The 19,660-nt window shown below is 43.6% G+C and overlaps 1 protein-coding gene across 1 annotated transcript in view; it reads left to right on the top strand.

Moving 5' to 3' along the window:
• LOC106647442 (dystrophin, isoforms A/C/F/G/H) overlaps nt 1-19,660 on the top strand; it is a 220,011-nt gene that overhangs the window by 155,309 nt on the left and 45,042 nt on the right. The window contains exon 38 of the mRNA XM_089588569.1: nt 16,934-17,106. Within this exon, the coding sequence (XP_089444695.1) occupies nt 16,934-17,106 (173 nt within the window). The remainder of the gene's footprint in view (nt 1-16,933; nt 17,107-19,660) is intronic.

Raw genomic sequence — 19,660 nt, 5'->3', positions numbered from 1 at the left:
TGTAATCGAGATTAGCGATCGATGTGATGATATTTTAAACAGAAAAATTCGGATCGCTACAAACGCGTGTGAAACACAATTTTTTTAAACAATTAGAAGTTACATTCTTGCGGCTGGCGATAAAAAAGTTCAACTACAGTACGTCAGCATCAGTGGTGCGTAAAATATTTGCGACGAGTTGGCTCAACAAATTACTTTTTCAGCTGACATTGACGAAAGTTATCGATTTTTTGAGATAAACGAGACATTTGACGTTTTGTTGCGAAAAAAAAAACAAAAACAAAACATCAGCAGAACCCATCTGTTGAAACAAAAAGAGCCCAGCGCGTTTTGTTCAAAAAATTCGCGATAAACTCGACAGAGGAGAAAAATCTATGTAGCCTCTTTTCAATTCCCGTCTGTTTTACACCTATTCTATTATTGAGAGAAATCTGGATTCTGCCAAGGCGATAACTGCGATTACGTGCTAGAGAAAGAAGAATCGAAAACGACCAGCTGGAGAGGAAGTAAGACCGCACGCGACCTGAATACCAAGTGGAAAGAAGGGGCGAGATTGAGCTACTGAAAGATGAACGAGTGATCGGTCGGCCGAGGGGATTTTCCCGCGCTGATGTATTATTTAGTGCGCCTGCGGTGGACGAACAAGAACTCCCTGGGTTCTCGCGGTTTGATGGATTTGTTTGCTGATTTGGGCACCGATTCTTCCCAACAGACTGGGGTTGCCACACCGGCGGTTTTCACACTGGTTGATAGTTGGGATACTTAGCATTAATTACCGACCAATTCGCATATACATGTCTGTTCACTTGCGTCTGACCAAACTTGGATTTTACTACTTGGAAAAGGGTTTTTTTGTCCTCGTGAAAAATTCACTAGCAAATTTTCTTAAACGCTCGGGTTCGCTTTACCTAGGAAAAAAAAAAAGAAAGAAGAGAGACGGAAAAAAGATACGCTACAGAGAGTAGGGCCGGAAGGCGGAGTTTTCGCGAGGCGACACGTGTAGCAGTGGTCGGACTTTTGCTTGCCACGAGTTAGTCAACTCTCGGCGTTTTTCTCCCTTTCCTTCCCCGACAGCGCTTTTCGGGGGAAAATCCGGAAGCCGCGTTTGGAAGCGCAACGAAGTTTCATCTACTTTCGTCTCTTTACGGAACAAGTTGTAAAAACTCAACCCCTTCCGATGCTTCTTTTGCTTCCCTCCTCGTCCGTTCTCTCATTTTTCTTTTTTTTTTTTTTTTTTTTCCTCACACTTTGGTAAAACGGAGGAGCTCTTCCCTTTCAGCGAAAATGAAGGACTCATGATGTCACGTACCATACTTTTTTACCGCTTAGACAACTTCAAGTAGTACAGCTCGAAAATAGTCAGACGCGCACATCGATCGATAATTTTTACCGGAAAACTGTACGTAAAATATACAGTACACTACATTTTTGATTTAATAAATCAACCATAGACTCCAGAGCCCAATGTAATACGAGAAATTCGGCAGAGCCCCAAAATACGTTGTTTCGAGAGTTAAGAGAACTCTCCCGACGCGAAATAGGCAACTTCTTTCCGAGCGGGAATACGCGAGTGAGAGAGAAAGAATAAACTTCTCCCGCGCTCCGAATTCCTTCTGATCCTCTTCCCGAAGCAAAACTTCAAAATAATTCCGCAACTTTCGCCGAGCGGGGCTTTTTACCATAGCCTTAGCCGATTATGAGCTCTCGGGGCTCTCATTATACTCTACCGTTGGCTCGTCACTTCGAGCTCCGTCCGACGACCTACACCTGCTTGCTTATTCCCTTTTTTCGCTTCGAATAATTAATACCCAGCAGCCACGATAAAATTTGAATTTCATCGAGTTGGTGAGCTCATTTTTGGATACCTAAAAATCACCGCAAAAGGAATACGAGAGCGAGTTGGAGCCAGAGAGAGAGGGACTACAATATCAAGTGGAACATAGTCACGTACTCGAGAACCCACTTGCGAGAGCGGAAACTTGGTCGGTTATACACTTTGTCGAAGAGAGTCTCATTATACGTACGAGGCCGTGTAATCGCCCCGCCACGCTCCGATATCTCATCGAACTTTCGCGATCGACTTTCCGTCGTTACCGCACATATTCTGGTTAGCGGTTGCCAATACAGCTCAGCTACAGCCTACACCGAGTAAATGTATGCACTTTGAGAGAGGCTAAACTCAAAGAGTGCACACGTGGGCTTGCGATCAAAGTATGACTTGTGCTTTCGGAGCTTGATGAGTTTCGGGGGATCGGAGCCGTGGGGCTTTCTTTAACAGAGCCAGCGCCCGTTGGAAGCTTGAAAAAAAAGTCTCGCCCTGTACCGGCTGTGCACTCGAAAAGCGTCGACCCCTGCGAATAATATCGCCCCCTTCGAGGCTCTTTCAAGAGGGCGTGAGTCGCACCTTGGGTAATATAATTAAAAGGGTGCGACGATAGTCGAGGCGAGGGTGATGGCGCACAAAGAGCAGTGCAAACTAATTTTAATGGAGAGGATGAACCTGCCGACTCGGGGCTTTATCAGGCGACACTTGCGCTTCATTACACGCGTACAATATTGTATGAAAATTATACAACTTTATGCAAAAGGGGACGATTATTTTGATGTAGAAAGCTCCGCTCGTGGTTGATCAAGCAAAGAGCCTCCTCCGACCTCACCTTCGTATGCGCGCCCGGCAATCAGATGAAAAACGATTCCATCGCAAAAACACACGCGGGCTGTAGTAACTTACGCCTGCGTCTTGTCTCCAGCCCGTGCTCGTTCGTCTTGTCAAACTTGGATCTTCATTACTCCTTCCCTGGACTGTATTTTTTTTTTTCTTCGGTTATTTTTTGCTTCTCTCGTCAGCTTATTTTCCCGTTGCATGAAAATACGCAATTCGCGCATTTGAGTCGTTGTTTTGCATATTTTTAATTAATTCCCACGAGTCCTAAGACAACAGTGTCCCCTAATGAAGGTTCGGTGGTCTTGAGGGCCAATTAAATTTACAATAACAAACCCCGGAACGAGGCAACTGGGAAGGGGATGAGAAAGCGCGATGCCACCCGGAAATCAAATAGTAAAAGCACACCTCTGAATTCCAAGTCTCGAGCCTTTCCAGCTCCTCTTCCGCGCTCCTTCGTCTCTTATGCCCGCAAGCTCGTGAGAACAGCCTCTCCAAATTCCCCGAAAAACCTTTCCATTATTTATGAGCAGGAGCTGCTGCTTCTACTGCCACTGGTTACCCCCTAGTTTCCACTTTCCTTGCCTCCGCGTAAAAGCTTTCTCGCATCTTACGTGAGGAAAATCGCCTCGTGTTTGCCCTGTTTTTCCGCACGATATGTTTGGCACACACACGCGCTTGTGAAACGTCTCTCGCGTCATTAGACAAGCGCTTCCACTTGGGCTCTGATTAAAATGATTCCTCCGTTCATCTCGTTTCCTTTGCTCGTCTGTAATGTCGAAACGAGTGCTCGTGAAAAAACTCGGTGAGCTTGTGTGTTTTATCGGGATTTTGGGGAGCATTTGTATTTTCTCATGATTTGCTGAAAATTTCTCACGCGAGTCTAACCGTTTTTATTCGCCGAACACTCGAGAGGATTGGAGAGTGACGCAGAACTTTTCAGTAGTACAAACCGAGTTTGGTCAGACGTGCGTGAGTAATTTATAAAAATGAGTTGCTATCATTTTTCTTACGTGTATTGCATTTGTAAAAAAATTTTCCGAACTTTGAGATTAATTTTTGATGAGATCTCTATGAAAAATTTATTCCAGGTTATTTAAACGTACTGCAAAATCCTTAAAAGCTCATTGATATATACGTATTGTGTTTATCGAATTACTGTGACATATCTGTTTAAACTTTTCATGCACAAATCACTAAAGAAAAAACTACATGTAAAGTAAAACATGCAGATAAAAAGCTGCTTCGCTAGACTCGGGGGAAAAAAAAGAAAAGAAAAAACGTGGGCTAATTACTCGTGCCATCCAAAAAAAAGCATGTCCAAGTTTATCGAACGAACAGATACGAAACAGACAGACTACTGGGATCCATACGTATAGGGTAAACTGTGCTGGACCACTGAAAGCGATTCCACTCGCCGCAAATGATTAGCCATGTCTCGTATCCTCTCTGTGCCTTTCGTCGCCGTTGAATCCGGGGGAATTTTCGTATCGATTGTCAAGTGTAGGATGAGCTTTGTTATACCGATCGGTTTGTTTTAACAACCGAAAACCAGTTTTTGAGAATAGAATTTATCAAATTGAAATGACAATGCAATGATATTGATAATATATACCGATCAAACTCAATGTTGGTCAGGTTGTGCTCTCACGGGGAGAAAAATAGAGAGGTACATCGTACAAGGAGAAAGAAAGAAAGAAAGAAAGTAGAAAAGACCTATACACGCCTCCATCTCTCGGCTACAAAAAAGGTAATGGGATACATCCCTGGGTGAAAAATCGCTTTCACCTCGAGCTTAAGGGTAAGCCCTCGAGCTACCCTCCACCACACTCTCGGAAATCTGCAAAGCGGAGCACGTAATCTCGCCCAGGAAGGCAAGCTCGCTCTTGCTTCAGCGAGACCACACGCGACCGCGCGCCCGTTTTCGGAAGGTTATTACGACGTGGAAGAGAACGCGCCATATGGAAAGGTGTGATAGCTCTCCCTCCCCAAGTTATCGTACGTACACGTCGTCCCACTTTTGCTGCCTGGCTACCAACAGATGCGCGCGTGTGCGTGTGCGAGGGGTACACTGCCCGCGGCGACTAATCTGCAGCCAGCCAGACCTCTCCTCGCGTTACGTTACTTCCCGGTGGCTCATGGTATGCTTCCATGCTACTGTTCTGATTTTCTCTCCTTTATCTTTTTTTTTTTTATTATGAAGGTTTCTTTGTTTTCATATGCCGAATTTTTCAAATTTTTAGAGCCAAAGAGTATACATTAATCGTAATTGAAAAATATTAAAATTCGAGTTGTCTACCATCACATCTGTGTTTAATACAAACAAGCTCTTCCTTTGTTTTTTTTTTTTACATCATCACAAGCCTATTAGTTAATAAAATGAGAAACACCAGTTTGTTCTTTTTTTCCCAAGTGAGTAACATGCGACTTATGACTTTAGCTTATGAACTCCAAAAGTACATACAGCTAAAAATAATATTTGTTCGTTGAGCTCCTCGCAAATATTTCGTTGACTTTCCGTGGAAGTGCTTTTTCATCATTACGCGCTCGTTTGAAATTCCACGCCGACCTAACGCATCTGTTTTCCAAACAAATAAATTCATTTTAAATTCCCATTCAATATCATTCGTACGACACTTAATCAGAAATCATACATTTTTTTTTTCGTTTTCGCATTAGCGAGCGCGTCACGATCATTTCATGTTTCATCGATAATTCAGTTCTGCCTCTCACTCCCGGATCGTATTAAAGGGAGCGGGGGATACATATTTTTCCGACGCTAAGTAAAGTTGCGTGTCAGAATCCAGCATATTTCCACCCCATAAATAATTCAACTCGCAGCCGTCTATTTATACTTTGCGTTTCTCAGATGTGGAATAAAGATGCATGTTTCTTTGCACTTTTGACTTACATGCGCGCGTACCGTGACAAGCGAGAGAGTCGGGAAGGGGGTAATGGAATATTCTTTGTGAAAGGTTTTTCCGTAGGGAAATTTGAAAAGGACAATTACGGATGTAACGTCGTTTGGGATGAAGTACTTTAACGATTGTGTACTCTCGTTAACATTAAAATAAAAGAAAACGGGATCTCTACGGTACTTCAATAATCGTCCCGAATTAACAGTTGTGGTTTTACCGGGCTCGGCTAATGAAATAACAACAAATTAATAATGGAGTAAAAGCGCCGTTACGCCAATTCCTCTCCACCCCTGCTCTTTTTTTTTTAAATAAAATAATGAAAATTCCTGCGGCGGAGAGACCCATCCGAAAAAAGAGTCGACGCACACGCTGGGGAGGGGCAAAATGGAAAATGCAGTTTGGGAAACGCCGGGCTAACTGTCTTTTCAGCGGGGCCTGAGCGGCCAAGTTTAAATTATCTCAAAGGTAAAAGTGAGCGTATGGAGAGTACACGGGAGATAGTGGCCACGCGCAGCTAATTGAAACGTCCGTGTACGGTACGAGGGGTGGAGGGGAAGGGTAATGTCCGCGGGCCAGGGTGTAATAACGTGAACGCGTTGGTGCACGAGCTCTCTCACGGCTGAAGTAGGAGCCATCGATTAACGGTAATTGTCACGCTGGTGGGACGATGGCTAACGCGATGATCTCGCCACTGATGTGCGCCGAGATGGTTTTTGGATACGAAAAATTATACCCCATGCGAGTTTAATTGTTATAGATACCTTGTACGTCAATTGTAAGTTTTTGCTCTTGCGTAAGAGAAAAAAAAAATTTTTTAGGACCATATGCGTAGTAAAGTTCTTTATTGGATGAAGCTATTCATAAGTTTTAAAAATAATGAAACCAACCAAATAATGTAATACAACCATCGTGCAATCACATTTTGTGGCAAGTAGAACAGGTCAACGCATCATCAGACATGTTGAATTTTTTAAAGCAAATTTCTCAATAATGAAATAATGTATTTTATTCAAGTACACTGCTGCATTTCATTTTCATCTAATCTACCGTACCTAATTTTATTTTTAAAATGCGCGAATTTTTATTTTTAATTTTGCTGCAAACTTTATTTCCCTCGCAAAAAATTGAAATAATGAGCAATGTAAGAGTCGGCTACTAAAAAAGAAAGTTTCTTGCCGTGTTGCGAAATCTGTGCATACATTCGTCCCGGCTTTTTAATTAAAAACCTCCTGCTCCGCGGAATCTAAAAAGCACACGTCTCGTGAAATCCCGTTAATCACGCGAACGGAAAGTCATTCACGCGCCCTTGCGACTGCGTTGCAAATGTGTCCGACTGAAGCGACGATCGGTCGGACACGATAATACGAATCTAAAATGAGGCTCTCGAAAAAAGGTGGGCAAACGTTGAATTAATTACCTTCGGCAATTAGCGGCCTGACGCGTGAAATTAATTTCTACTAGACGCTGGGACTGCTGTCCTTCAATTTCTACCGTAACTCTCGTAGCTAAAAAAAAAGGAGGTTAACGAAAAAGGTCCATCGGTGCGAATTTCGAGGGCCACGCTCGAGTTTCTCCATTTACGCGCAATAAATCGCTCGAGAGCTTTCTCTTCTGCGCGCCCTTCCCTTCCTCCGTGGTCTGTGTGTGTACAGAGAGGTCAATGTAAATTAGAATATCTTTTTTCTCCCTCTCTCTTTCTGTTTTTTTTTTTTTTTCATCGCACTTTTTTACCCGTTTTGTGAGTTGGCTCTTGTTTTTTTGTTGTCTCTGCGAGGAGCCAAGTGTTAATGGTTACGCAGCTCGACCTATGGACTCTAGGTTTTTTCAAAGACGAAATTTTATTTATGCTTTTGGTACATTTTGAGAGCTAGCGTTTTATATATTTTTGATGCCCGCCAAATTTCTCAAATTTAATTGGAAAAAATGTCGAACGTGTGGAACAAAAATGGAACTAACAGCAGAGGATGTATAAAAAGTTAAAGAGGAAGGGACCAGCAAGAAAGGGTTTGGTAGAGTATAGAAAGGCCGGGATAGCCAGTGATCAAATCGATCGTTGGAAACTTACTGTAGAGAGACTAATGTAATAGAAGTAGAATATTTGCGTGTGCGTGACGTGCTTTTATTCTGTATCAGACTCGATTGACGCATGAGGCAATATTTTTCTGGAAAACGATGTTTTGATCAGTCAGATGATTTTTTTTTTTTCTGTAATTTTGTCTCAAAACAATGTCTACTTGTTAATCTTTTTCTTCGTTTTTTTAATATTTAGAAGATGGGTGTAATAAGGAAAATACAACAAAATAGCTTTTTGCATTTCAAGTACAGCTTTGAATGACGTTTTGAAGCTCGTAGATGACGCAGGTTGATAGAAAGAGCTCATGAATTTGTGTTAAATTTCGCATCTTAGTCCGTATCGCGTTTCGGTTACAGAATATCTATCAAGTATCGGAAATCTGTGCTTCTTCGTTGATTAAAGTAGCTGCATTCTTGCGTTCAACATTGTAGTCAAATTTACAATTTTTTCCTCTTTTTTTTAATTTTTTAATTTTTTAATTTTAGCAATATTGTGTAACATAAAAAAAAGAAAAATTCCTCGAATTAAAACTCCGTTGAGTAGCACCAGGGAGAAAAAAACGCAACTGCTTATGTAACATGATTCAATTTCTTCCTCTATACGCACAGTGCGCGCATACACTCTCTCAGAGCTGAAGGTCCAAAATCAGCCCCTCGTGCATCTCAAATTGCACCCGCGCGCAGACAAAGAATCAAAAGTGCCACCATCACGCACGCACGTATCCTTCGTGCAAGGGCTTTAATTAGCACGCTAATGAGGAAGTACAAGTGCCACTGTTCTAGCTCGGCAGTATACAGGTATACGCGAGTTGGGTAAATCGTGCGTACACCCCAGTAGCAGCCGCTACTGCTGCTTTACAATGTCCCTATCAATTTTCGTTCTCCATCCCTCGCACGCTTGCATATTCATTACACATGCGCGCAAAGGGCTTGGAAAACGTGGAATTTTCAGCCCCGAAATCTCGTATTCTTTCAGAGGCAGGAAAAAGGACCTTTATCAAATATAAATGATACAACAAAGGTCATCTGCCGGTTGATCCGTGCCACTGGTGATTTTTTCGCGAAAAGAGGATGCACAGCTCTGTAATCCCGAACCCACTCGCGAACCTACTACCCCTTTTTTTCAGCGAGTGAAAAAAAAAAAAAAAAAAAAAATTCGTGAATGCACGATGAAAAAATTCTCAACCACATTATACTATACCTCTTCAAAAAGGCCCAAGGATTACGAATTTTCAATTCTGTATTTCGCGTGGCTGTTGTAACACACGCGCGCGCACCCGCGAATTAAATACACACAGGACTTTGTCGAAATCCGTAGCAGCAGCAGTGGCAGTAGGTACCCGTGAAAGCTCGAACGCGAGATAAATATTCATGGGGTGCGGAGGCGTTCCCGACCACGCAGAGCCGAGGAAGCAAAGATCCGCGCGTATTTGGAGTTTCGAGCGAAACGCCGGGGCTGAAAGGTTTCGGCAGACTACCACCCACCACTGTTTCGCTCGGGAGTTTGTGATTGTGCCGGTGGAGGCCGGGTTCGATGTGTTTTCAGGGGAAGGAAGGATTAGTCGGGTGTTTCTCGACCCCGGGAAAATATAAGTAAGCCCCGTTTGTTGGTATTCGATTGTTTGGCGTCTCTCTCGGAACGAGTGTTAGTTTCCGGTAATGCTGTATCAACGTGGCCACAAGTGAGCGTTGCGTTGGAGGAGATCAAAGAGGGCCGCGAGCGACTGACGTGTACGACTATACCACCCCCTCATCCGACGCTCGCTTCATTTGCATGAAAATTGATTCTTGGCAATTCCGGACTCACGCGAAGGCTTCGTCTTCCGGACCCGAAATAACCGGATTCATACGGCACGCTGTGACGGATTTATGGAGCGATCGGTTCTCCCCCCCCCAAAAAAAAAAAAAAAAGTATGATTGGTTTGCGCATTCGATTGTTTCAATACTTTCTACGGATGTATTCATTTGAGACGAAATTTCAGTCAAAATTCAAGCGCTAGTAAACTAAAAGCGAATGCTGTACGGGATAGTAGAAGAAAAAAAAAAAAAAAAATTGACGACCAAAGGGAGGCGCGAAAAGCCACAGGACAAGCGATTAATCTCGCCTTTGACCGCTGCTCCATCATCCCTGTACGGCAAATGACCCCCTACTCCCTAAAAAAAGGAGCTCAAGTCCAGCGAAACCCACGAGCGTTGGATTATTTAGACTCAATTTAGCACCTACGGCCTATGGAGCAGCGTCGAAAAAGAATTTTCAGCAGCCCACGGCGATCGATAATTACAGTTTGCCAAAGCTCGCTGTTGGGTGTGTTCATCGGGTGTATATCCGCGTGGGGTGGGAAGTTCGTCGTGTCCTGGGGAGCGTAAATATTGACGGTTTTCGTGGTTTTTCACCTTTTGCTGAACTTTTCGCACAGGATGGGGTGATTAAAGTCCTTTTCCAGGGCCTACCAGGATTAAATACCAGCAGCTCGAGCTTTAAAGGATGCTCCTGGATATAAATCGTCGTAGCGCTTGTTTAATGGAAATTTTCGTCAATGAAACCATTGTTTGATGCGCATACATTAAGTTTAATAGTAATAAAGTGACGCGAGATTAATAAATTTTGTAAAGTCGAGCGAAACAAAAGCTCTCCTGTTATTACAAATAAGAAACACAAAACGTATATACTTATACTACACGATGAATTTACGCTGCGCAATTCAACACTGCAGTGCGGAATAAATCATATTTGTCGTTTTCATTTAAAATCGCAGCGATAAATAAACCTTTTTAATTTCATCTCAAAAGACTCGTAAATTATTTTAAATCCCGTAAAATCCCCGCCTTGAAACCCTTCGAGGAGTAAAAAAAATGGCTCATCGCGCACAGGAAGAGCCAAAGCAGTCCAGTGAATTTTCGCTCGAATAAAAGAGACCTCCTCCCTTTTTTTCCTTTTTTCCTCATTTTTTTTTTTTTTGTTTTACACTCGTATATTTCACGCGAATTTGCCTCGACTCTCCTTTCAAAAGGACCCGGAGAGATTTTATCGTCCGGCTGAACGTAAAATTTGTCTTCGGCCGTAGTGTTACTCAAATCCCCTTCAATTAACTCGGACGGGGGCGATTTGATTTTAAAAATTCAGTCCCTCGCCACTTTGAGCGTGAAGTATTATTTTTAAATGAAAAGCAAAAATCTCTCGTTTTACGAGGAAAAAGAATCCATGTGTGTGCGTGTACGTATAAGATACGAACCCAACCGAAGAGTGAATCCCGGAGCCTCGGAAATAAAATACACATGGTTGGGGAGTGCAAACAAAAATTTTCATTTCAGAAAAGCCGAGCCATTCTTCCGGCGAGATTTCGCGAGCCGATTCCCCGAATACACCTACCTTTCGCGCGTATCGCATCCGTTTTCGTGGTTATTAAAATCCACCGCGTCGAGAAAAAGAGAGAGAGAGAGAGAGAAAGGAAAATCAACCGGTTGATGCATGTGCACGGAAGATACATTTTTTCGAAAATTTTTCCATCGATACGATAAATCATCCGACACTCTTGGATACATATATACGTCACTTTCGTGTCACTTTGATGAAAACAATTTTTGTCGCTCCAGAATATTCGTCGCGCTTTTTTAAATTTCCGTTCCCACGTGTACATTTACGGGGCACAAAGTGTGCGGAAAAAACAAGGAAAGAGACGTACAGCGAGTCTTTCTCTTTGAGGCGCGGATAAAAAGGCCGAAACGGGTTAGCAAACATGAGGGCATGCGCGATACATTTCTTTTTTTTTTTTTTTTTGCTCTTCCTCTCCTCTTTTTCATTACGCTCCCCTGCCTCACTGGTACACCTGAAACGAACGCATATACATGCACGTGCGCGCCAGAGTTTCATGAACTCGTATATCATACGGGCTATGAATCACGCGAACGTACAGCCGAGAAATACCGATTTTCTTTCTCTCTTTTCTCCCTCTGTTTTGCCGTATCGAAATTCACAAAGTCAAAGCTCGCGATTTTCGTACGATTTGGAAATTAAAGTAGTATCCGATTTTGACAAGCTCTCCGAAAACAACCATATGAGCTTTGCATCTACAAACTAAATCGTTATCTTTCAGTTTTCCGGATTTAGCGACACGGAAGGCTATCACTTAATTACCCGAGGTAAAAAGGACCGCAGAGTTTGAGCTCAGGGAAGATTACACCGCTACGCACTGCACGCGTTTCTAACGTAGTTTATGCAAACACAGGCAAAGCGTACGCGAGTGCGGCTACGACCGCGTTTTATGAACCGGAAAATCCTCTTTGAGACCCGCGGATTCTCGCACAAGCGCGCGCATATCCTTTGAGGAGCCGCTTTGGATGCGCGTTGTTTTACGAGTGTAAGATATTTGGACATGATACCCATCGTGTGTACACACCTGTACTTTTTTCCCCGAATCGAATTTTTACCCCCGAGAGGCGAATAATAGAGCTTTAAAAGAGTCGTCCGTCGCTTTCTTTATTTTATTAACCTTTGACGGCGAAGCTTCTCCCGGAGATGAAAAATTTCCCGAGGAGGAGCGTCCCGAGAGATGTACAACAACGCCGCGCTGTGTCCAACAGTAAAATATTTACTTTTACTGCGACTTTAAGAGCCGGGCTCTTCAGTGCGATAAAGCTACGTAATGGGACGAATTTTTTGTTGCCGGTGAAATGAAAACAAAAAAGGAAAAATGGGGCTTCCATTTGGAAAATCACTCGGGACGTAAACTCCGAGCGTCGAGATTGATTAAGCAGCGCAAGCTTTGCAGCGGACATTACGATGTACTCACAGTCGATCTTAATTAAAATTTTTAATAAAACCCATAAACCAGTCCACCGCACGACGCGCACCGCTAGCTTTTTCCCTTTCCCTCGGCCTGTGATGTACAGTTGCGCGGCAGCCGCCGCTAATTAATTTACCCGCTTAATTGGCTGCGTAATTCGCTACTCGCGCGAAACGTTTCTGCAATTTATTTAATAATTCCGCGGGAGGGGCCAGCCGGGCGTGTGGGTATTATCGTCGAGAGAAAGGGAAGGGTTTCGGAGAGCTGCGATTAATAGGGGATTAGACGGGGACGAGAGATCGAAGGCTTCTGGTCGGCTGTGCGATAGTTGTAGATGATAGTGATCGTACAATAGTTGTCATGGAAACTACAGATTTTTGTTTGGAATTTTTCTAGTTGCATTTGGATTATTTACGTTTCAGTTTATAATTATTATGTTATCCAAGAGCAATGAAAAATCGTCCAATTTTAATATATTCAACGAAAATATGGCCTTGCAAGACCATACGTTTACACTTTTAAAATTAAATCGCACTCATCATTTGTACCACGTACCGTGACAAAGTTAAAATCGAAAAGTCCGACCCCGTTATTGAGTCCGAGAAAAAAAAGGGGACCAATTTATGGCTTTCCAATATCGACCCACTCGTATATAATTTATACATTCGATTTCAGCTTCTTTCCCCTTGCTCTCAAGTGAAAACACACAAAGTCAGTCTCTTGCACATGACAAAAGCACTCGTGGACCGAGAAAAAAAGCGTGAAAAAACAAAGAAATAAAATGGAAATACGTATCGGCCACAGAAGCGGTACATCGGAAATTAAACCAGCTCGGGGCAAGTAAACAAAGACCGATTTTTCGCGCTTGCGGGCATAGTAGAGCGTACACTGGTTTACAGGGACGACGCGTACCGCGTTTCGTTTTTCGGAGTAATCAGGGGAGGCTCGTCGTGCGCACAGCAGGCTGATCCACCAAAGCGAGCTACGGTTGTTACTTCACTCCTTGGCTGTGCAGGCTGAGCTTTGATTTTGCTCTTTGTCGCTGCTACGTGTTTGTTTTTTTTTTTTTTTTTTTCAGCTATCCGTATACGTTAAAAAAAGTTGACCACCAAATAAATTCGGAATAAGGCGGGAGTTTGTGTTGCACAGCTTTCGCCGATACCCATGATTTTTGCAGAGTCCTCAAAATCATTGGAAAAGAAAAAAAAAAGGAAGAATGTTCTTTGGACACAATCCATTTTTAAAAGAAAAATCACTCCAAGCTTTGTCCGGATCCTCTTATTTTCCTTCCTCGGTAGTGACAAAGGATAGAAACTCCTACACCGGCTCTGTCCTGCAGTGAACAACTGGTACAGTAGCGGTGAGCGCCAGCAGCACTTCTCGGGGTCCTCGCGGGGGGGAAAGTTTCGCTGCTCCGTTTTGTCGCTCTAATCGGCCGCAAGCCGCTTACGAAGCTCTTTCTCTTCTCCTGTTCGTCGTCGAAGCTCATCGCTCGAGGCCCCCTCCTCCTTGTCTTTGTCACCGTACCTGTGTACTGCAAAATGAAAAAAAAAGTAAAATTAAATTAAAAAAAAAAATTTGTAGCAAAGTAAGGGAACTACCGATACTACGGTATATGTTGTTTTGTACTTTTAATTGTGCACGCTTTTGTTTTTCGGTAAGCTTAATTAGCCTTGATGGCAGGACTAAGTTAGCCGTAGGATTTCGCAAGCTCCTCTTGAACTTTCGTTTGCTTTGCCGTGTTGCTTTAATGTGATTATGTTTCATACCGCAAAATGTGAACTTGCACTGCAGTGTTTCGCTTTACTTGTAAATTATACGTCACAAATGAATTCGTACGATAAGTGCAAAGACTAGAAAAGAAAAAAATTTCAGGACAGAAAAATCGAACGTGCGAAAAATAAACTGAACAAATACTAACCGTCCTATGATAGAGTGAGCGAACGAGCGAGCGCGTAATCCGTATCGATGTACCCATACGTTATATGGATTCGTGCCACTTCGGGCTCGCTATGCGTACTAATCAAAGAGACTCGCGTCAGAGAAGCTCACGGGAATCACATCGAACTTCCATCTCCGTAATGCATCTCCAGGAAGTTATGCATATCCGGGGAGACGCGTCGTTTATCTTACTTCATTACGGCGAGGCGGGGAGTGGACGTAAGGTGCTCCTTAGAAAGACCCGTGGGATCGGCGAAAGTTTGATGCGCACAGCGACAATTATGAGAAGGATTTTTCTTCCGCACTTACAGGTTTATTACGACGCTGGGCTGCTGTTATTAATTAAAAAAGTTGCTAGCCCCGGGGTACTTTGAGCTTTTTTTTTACTGGGGCGGAAGCTCTGTGTGTATTAAAAATGACGTAACACTCATGACGGTATAGTGCGCTGTAATAAAAGGGCGGTAACAAAGTTTGGAGCGCAAAGTATCTTTTACGAAGGAAATAACGGGCTACTGGTGAATTAAGATCTGATGGGGAACTTCGCTCGCTACGGCGTCTTTGCTTCCTTTCCGTGAACGAAAGAAACGCAAAAGATGCCCTCCAAAGAGCATTGCGATCCGACAATTGTGTGTGCAACAACGGTCGCAACAATAAACAAGTACAGTGAGGTGACTACACAACAATGAAACAGTGAAGTGAAAAATCGGCAGAGAAAAATAATAGAATAAGGTTGAAGTGAGCGAGCAACGGTGGCAGAGATGAGGCGGCGATGCTGCTGGGATACCTGATCACGGTGGGTTATGGGGGTGCCGCCAACCTGGGCCCGGACACCTGGCCCGGCAGCTGTTGCCGCTGGCGCCAGCGCTGTCGCGGACCCCGCCCTCTGCGACATTCCGCTGACGCGCGGTTCATCTTTCTGTCTTACGCGCTGATCGCGGAGCTGAGGTATTTCGAGCAGGTAACAGCATTTCGCAGTTGGGAGGGATTGGGAGGAGAGAATAAAATTTTATTGTATTTTATTTGTTTACAAGGTTTTTTCCAACGTGCACTGGAATGTTGGGAATTGTTGGGCAGCGTAATATCCCATTGTGGCTGACCTAACGCGGACTTTACTACTGCTTGTTTAAAAATCATCGTTTTCGCTCTGTTTTCGCTTTGTAGACACTTGACGGTTCCATTTTCACATATATTAGCTAGCAGCTGACCAATTTTATAGAGGCGTACACCATTCATAATTTAACATGATTAAATAATCCGATCGCGAGCACGAGCATCATGAAAATCTTGAGAAACAAAATCGATATTTCGAACGTGTATATACCTCTGACCTGGCATTGTCAGATGGCTGTATAGGATTGTATAAGGTCTCGATATTTCTCTTGAGATCAGATTTCCAGATATTTCAGTGTGGGAGGGAGATGGATCAGACGCATGTAGTTCGTTTGAGAAACTGGAGTCGCAATCTTCGCTCACCTCTCCTTGCAGGAGCTCATCCATCCGCGAGAGCAAACGCGAACGAAGCGACACGCTTGGCAGAAGGCAATAATCGAGCAGCAGCAGCAGCAGCAGCAGCAGGTGAAGTGTCAAGAAGCACGGGAGTAACGAGAAGTCTCTGCTGTCACCCCTATGGCTCTCCGTTATGCGTCTCTATCTGTCTCACCTTGTCGAGTCTCCGTATTTTTATTCACTTCAAATCCATCTTCAATATTGTCTTCTGTTAGAGATTCATGCGCTGCCGCAACCATTTCAAGATTTGCCTCTATTTTGAGGATGGAAACTCTTCAGATTGAGTCGAAGTACAGCCGAGGTTCAGTCTATTCGACGATGGGAGGTGGAGTAGTTTCTTTCGTTCGAAGGGCTCGGGTTATTGAAAAATATTCAGTTCTTGCGATCCGCTAGCGTTCTAGTTTATTGTTGTTATTATTTTTTTTTTTTTTTAATGCCCAGATGCATGTAAAATCGGGAATTTTTGCAAACAAGTAGTATGAAGCGATTTTGGTCAGACATCGCCTTAAACAGTTTTACTGACCATCTCCTCGTAAAAATTATTGATAAATTTAGGTACGAATACGTGAGCCTTGTAGATAAATATATTAATTATATTTTGTTGTTTTTTTCACTCAAGGATGCACCGAAACTGATGATTTTCATAAACAAGTAGTACAAACCGATTCTGGTCAGACATGGTCCTAAAAATACAAATTCGACTGGTATGGGTAATTTCTCGTGTAGACGGCCAAATGAATTGTTATTCTAAATAAATTTATTTATAAATACATCAGTCTTTTCTCTTAAATAATTAATAGCACTTCCGCAAATCTAACCAAACACACAACACAAAAATCCAAACTACGCTGTCACTTACACTTACGTTGAGGTGAAAAAAAAAAAAATTCCAACGGCTTCTCGACCCGTGACGCTCCAAAGACTCGATATCCAACAATATCACTTGGCAGGATATATACTCGAGAACCCGCATTACACGAGCATGAATACATGTAGGTAGTTGGCAACGACCGACCGATCAATTGTACTCAAAAAATTGTCCGTTTCAGGACCTCCAGTCGGAAATCGAGACGCATCATGATGTTTACGCCTCGCTCAACGGCACCGGGCGCAAGCTTCTCAGCTCGCTTGCAAGCCAGGACGATGCTGTCATGCTCCAACGTCGGCTCGACGAGATGAACCAGCGGTGGCACCATCTCAAGGCGAAAAGCATGGCCATCAGGTGAGTTTTGCCCATGTATAACAAAACTATTTCTACAAAAAAAAAAAAAAAAAATTCAAACACCATCCCTTGAAAAAAAAAAACTCTCCGTTCGTCCGACAATCGCCACGCCCACTTGGCATTCCGAGTTAATTACGCGTATAAGAGCCATAGAAGCGCTTAAAGCCCACCAGCGCACAAGTTTCGATCGAACAATTTCAGCGATGCTCGAAGTGTTTGGTCGTTGTTGCCGAGAGCACGGGCAAGCAAGTTAAAAGCAAAGAGAGAGAGAGAGAGGGCCCCCAAATTCCGGCTTCCCTTTGAAGTCCGCCTCCGGAAACTATAGTTGCCCGGTAGACCCTCGTGTACGTCCTTCCTCTGTGCTTCTTGGATCGGATTCTTGCGTTGCATTAATTCATTATCCCCTCCTTCTCTCCGGCCTCCTCTCATTCCGCTTAACTGAAAAAGTTTGAAGGGCCCGGCAGAAGAGAGAGAGAGAGAACGAGGCTTTGTGCGGAAAGAGGTTCGTCCGCGATATTAATTTCCTAGCGGGACGCTCTTTCTTTTCTTTCTTTTTTCAAGAGAGAAGGTGGAGGAGATGAAAAATTGCTGATGCCGATGATCAAGATCGGCCTCCTTCTTTCAAGTACTTTTCATTTCGACTCTCTGCGGGTGATCACGGGCTCTTAATCGAATCGTAATTTCTCGGAAACGATTGCCGAGTGCTTCTACACTGTGCTTTTTTTTTTGCCGATCCAGCTTTGATTTGGATATTACTTTTTTTGCCTCCCTCTGATATCCTTTGAATAAGCGCCGTCGTTTGTCACAGCCTTGTCTCATCTGCCTCAAGCTTTATCGCCCCGCGTCCGTCATTGTCGAGCTTTTTCCCTTCGATCCCTTTATATGCTCCGTACTCGCATATGGACGGTTGCATGGGTGTCTCGTCATCGAAACAGCGAGTTTTTCAAAAAATTGTATTACAAAACGACTGAACCCTTCTTTTCTCTTTATTAACAACATCCATCTATTTACACCCCTCGAAAGAAAAAAAACAAAAACAAACGAATCTCTTTTTCCTCCGCAAACTGCACAATTTCCCTCTCCCCGACTTTTTTTTCAAAGGCAACGCGGAAATTAGCACGAGCTTTTTTTCTCCTTTTACTCCACCGCGCATAGGATACACGAACCCCAGCGTCATTCCACCAACGGAGCTGGTTTTGAAGTCCAAGTACATACACGCGAAGCGGTGAAAAAAAAAAAAAAAAAAAAAAAAACAAGGTAGGAAAAAAAGCGTACGTATACCATACACACAAGCGTCGGAAAAAGCTGCCTCGGGAAAATGAGTTGAGATTATCGGGGGTCTCGTTTTCCGCAAAACGCTCGGCTGTGCCGTATCGGCTCTCCTCTAATGGCCGCTCGCTAACTCGGGTAGATTAGACAGAGGGGGAAGCTTTTTGCCGCAGCCTTAGATTCCCGCGGAACAACCGCGCTCTCGGTTTTTGTCCCGAGCAGATTAGCGCGATCCATCCGAGTGATTAATTCGAGGCGAAACAAACTCGTCCAATGTAACGCGACTTTTCTCTATAGTATATACACGATTTGAACGCGGTGGAGATGATACACCAGCGGCTTGTTGTATCGAGGGAGTGCCGGCAGCCCCGATCGATGCCCCTGTGCGTTTTGTCGCTCCATCTTTATCGTCGCGAGGGGCGTTGACTTGCTATTTTCGCACCTCTCCGGTCGCCCGGGCGCGCACCAAAAAGAGCCTCTTGATTTATTCAGCGTCGGCTCTCGACTGACAACGCGAGCTCACTTTCCTGGTGCAAGCTGGCGGGTCCCTTGGTGAAAGTTGGTAAAAAAAAAAAAAAAAAAAAAAAAAAAAAAGGTTGCGTACAGATGAGCGTAATTTTTGATTTTCAGTCCACGCGACTAATCAAGTGAAAATTTGAACATTTTCACGCACTTGTGATTTACTTTTTGTGTCACTCCAGTGCACTCTTTTGCATCGATAGGCTCGACGAATGGCTGTAAAGTTCACCCCCCCCCCCCATGCGGGACATCTTTAATTATTCCCAGCTGCTCTTCCGCGATCCACTGTCTTGGCGCCTGTCCTCCTTTCTCGTTTTTCTTTTTCATTATCTTCTTGTGCGTTCTTGCCGAGCTTGCGTACAATGTTCATTTTTCGATTTTGCAATTTCGTGCTGTGAGTGTAATTTTTTTTCCTCCCACTTTCCGACCCAGAAGAATCGAGCTTTCAACGCGCTTTTCTTGCTCGGCCGACGCTTCCTGGTAGAACGTACTTTTTTCCCCTCTCTTTCTCTCTCGAAAAAAATGCTTGTTGCCATTGTTGCTTCGTTGCATTACGAGGAAGAGCCGCGCTCGGGCGAGCGTTAATTCTTCCAACCACGGTTACTTATCGCAGTGTCTCGCAATCGGACATTTGCTAATGGACTCGTAATCGTTGCAATTTCCCGAATGTAGGCCAAGAGTTTTAACTCTTTTTACTTGCATCGGCATAATATTTTGTCTCGATTTTACTTTCTACTGCCAAATTCCGTGGAAGTTGGCATTTTGT

The sequence above is a fragment of the Copidosoma floridanum genome, unplaced genomic scaffold (assembly GCF_036245765.1).
Source record: "Copidosoma floridanum isolate Cflo_tuat_1 unplaced genomic scaffold, Cflo_Japanese_pri ptg000007l, whole genome shotgun sequence".
Lineage (NCBI taxonomy): Eukaryota > Metazoa > Arthropoda > Insecta > Hymenoptera > Encyrtidae > Copidosoma > Copidosoma floridanum.
The sequence above is the reverse complement of the archived record's forward strand: the minus strand, read 5'-3'. Positions and strand labels throughout refer to the sequence as shown.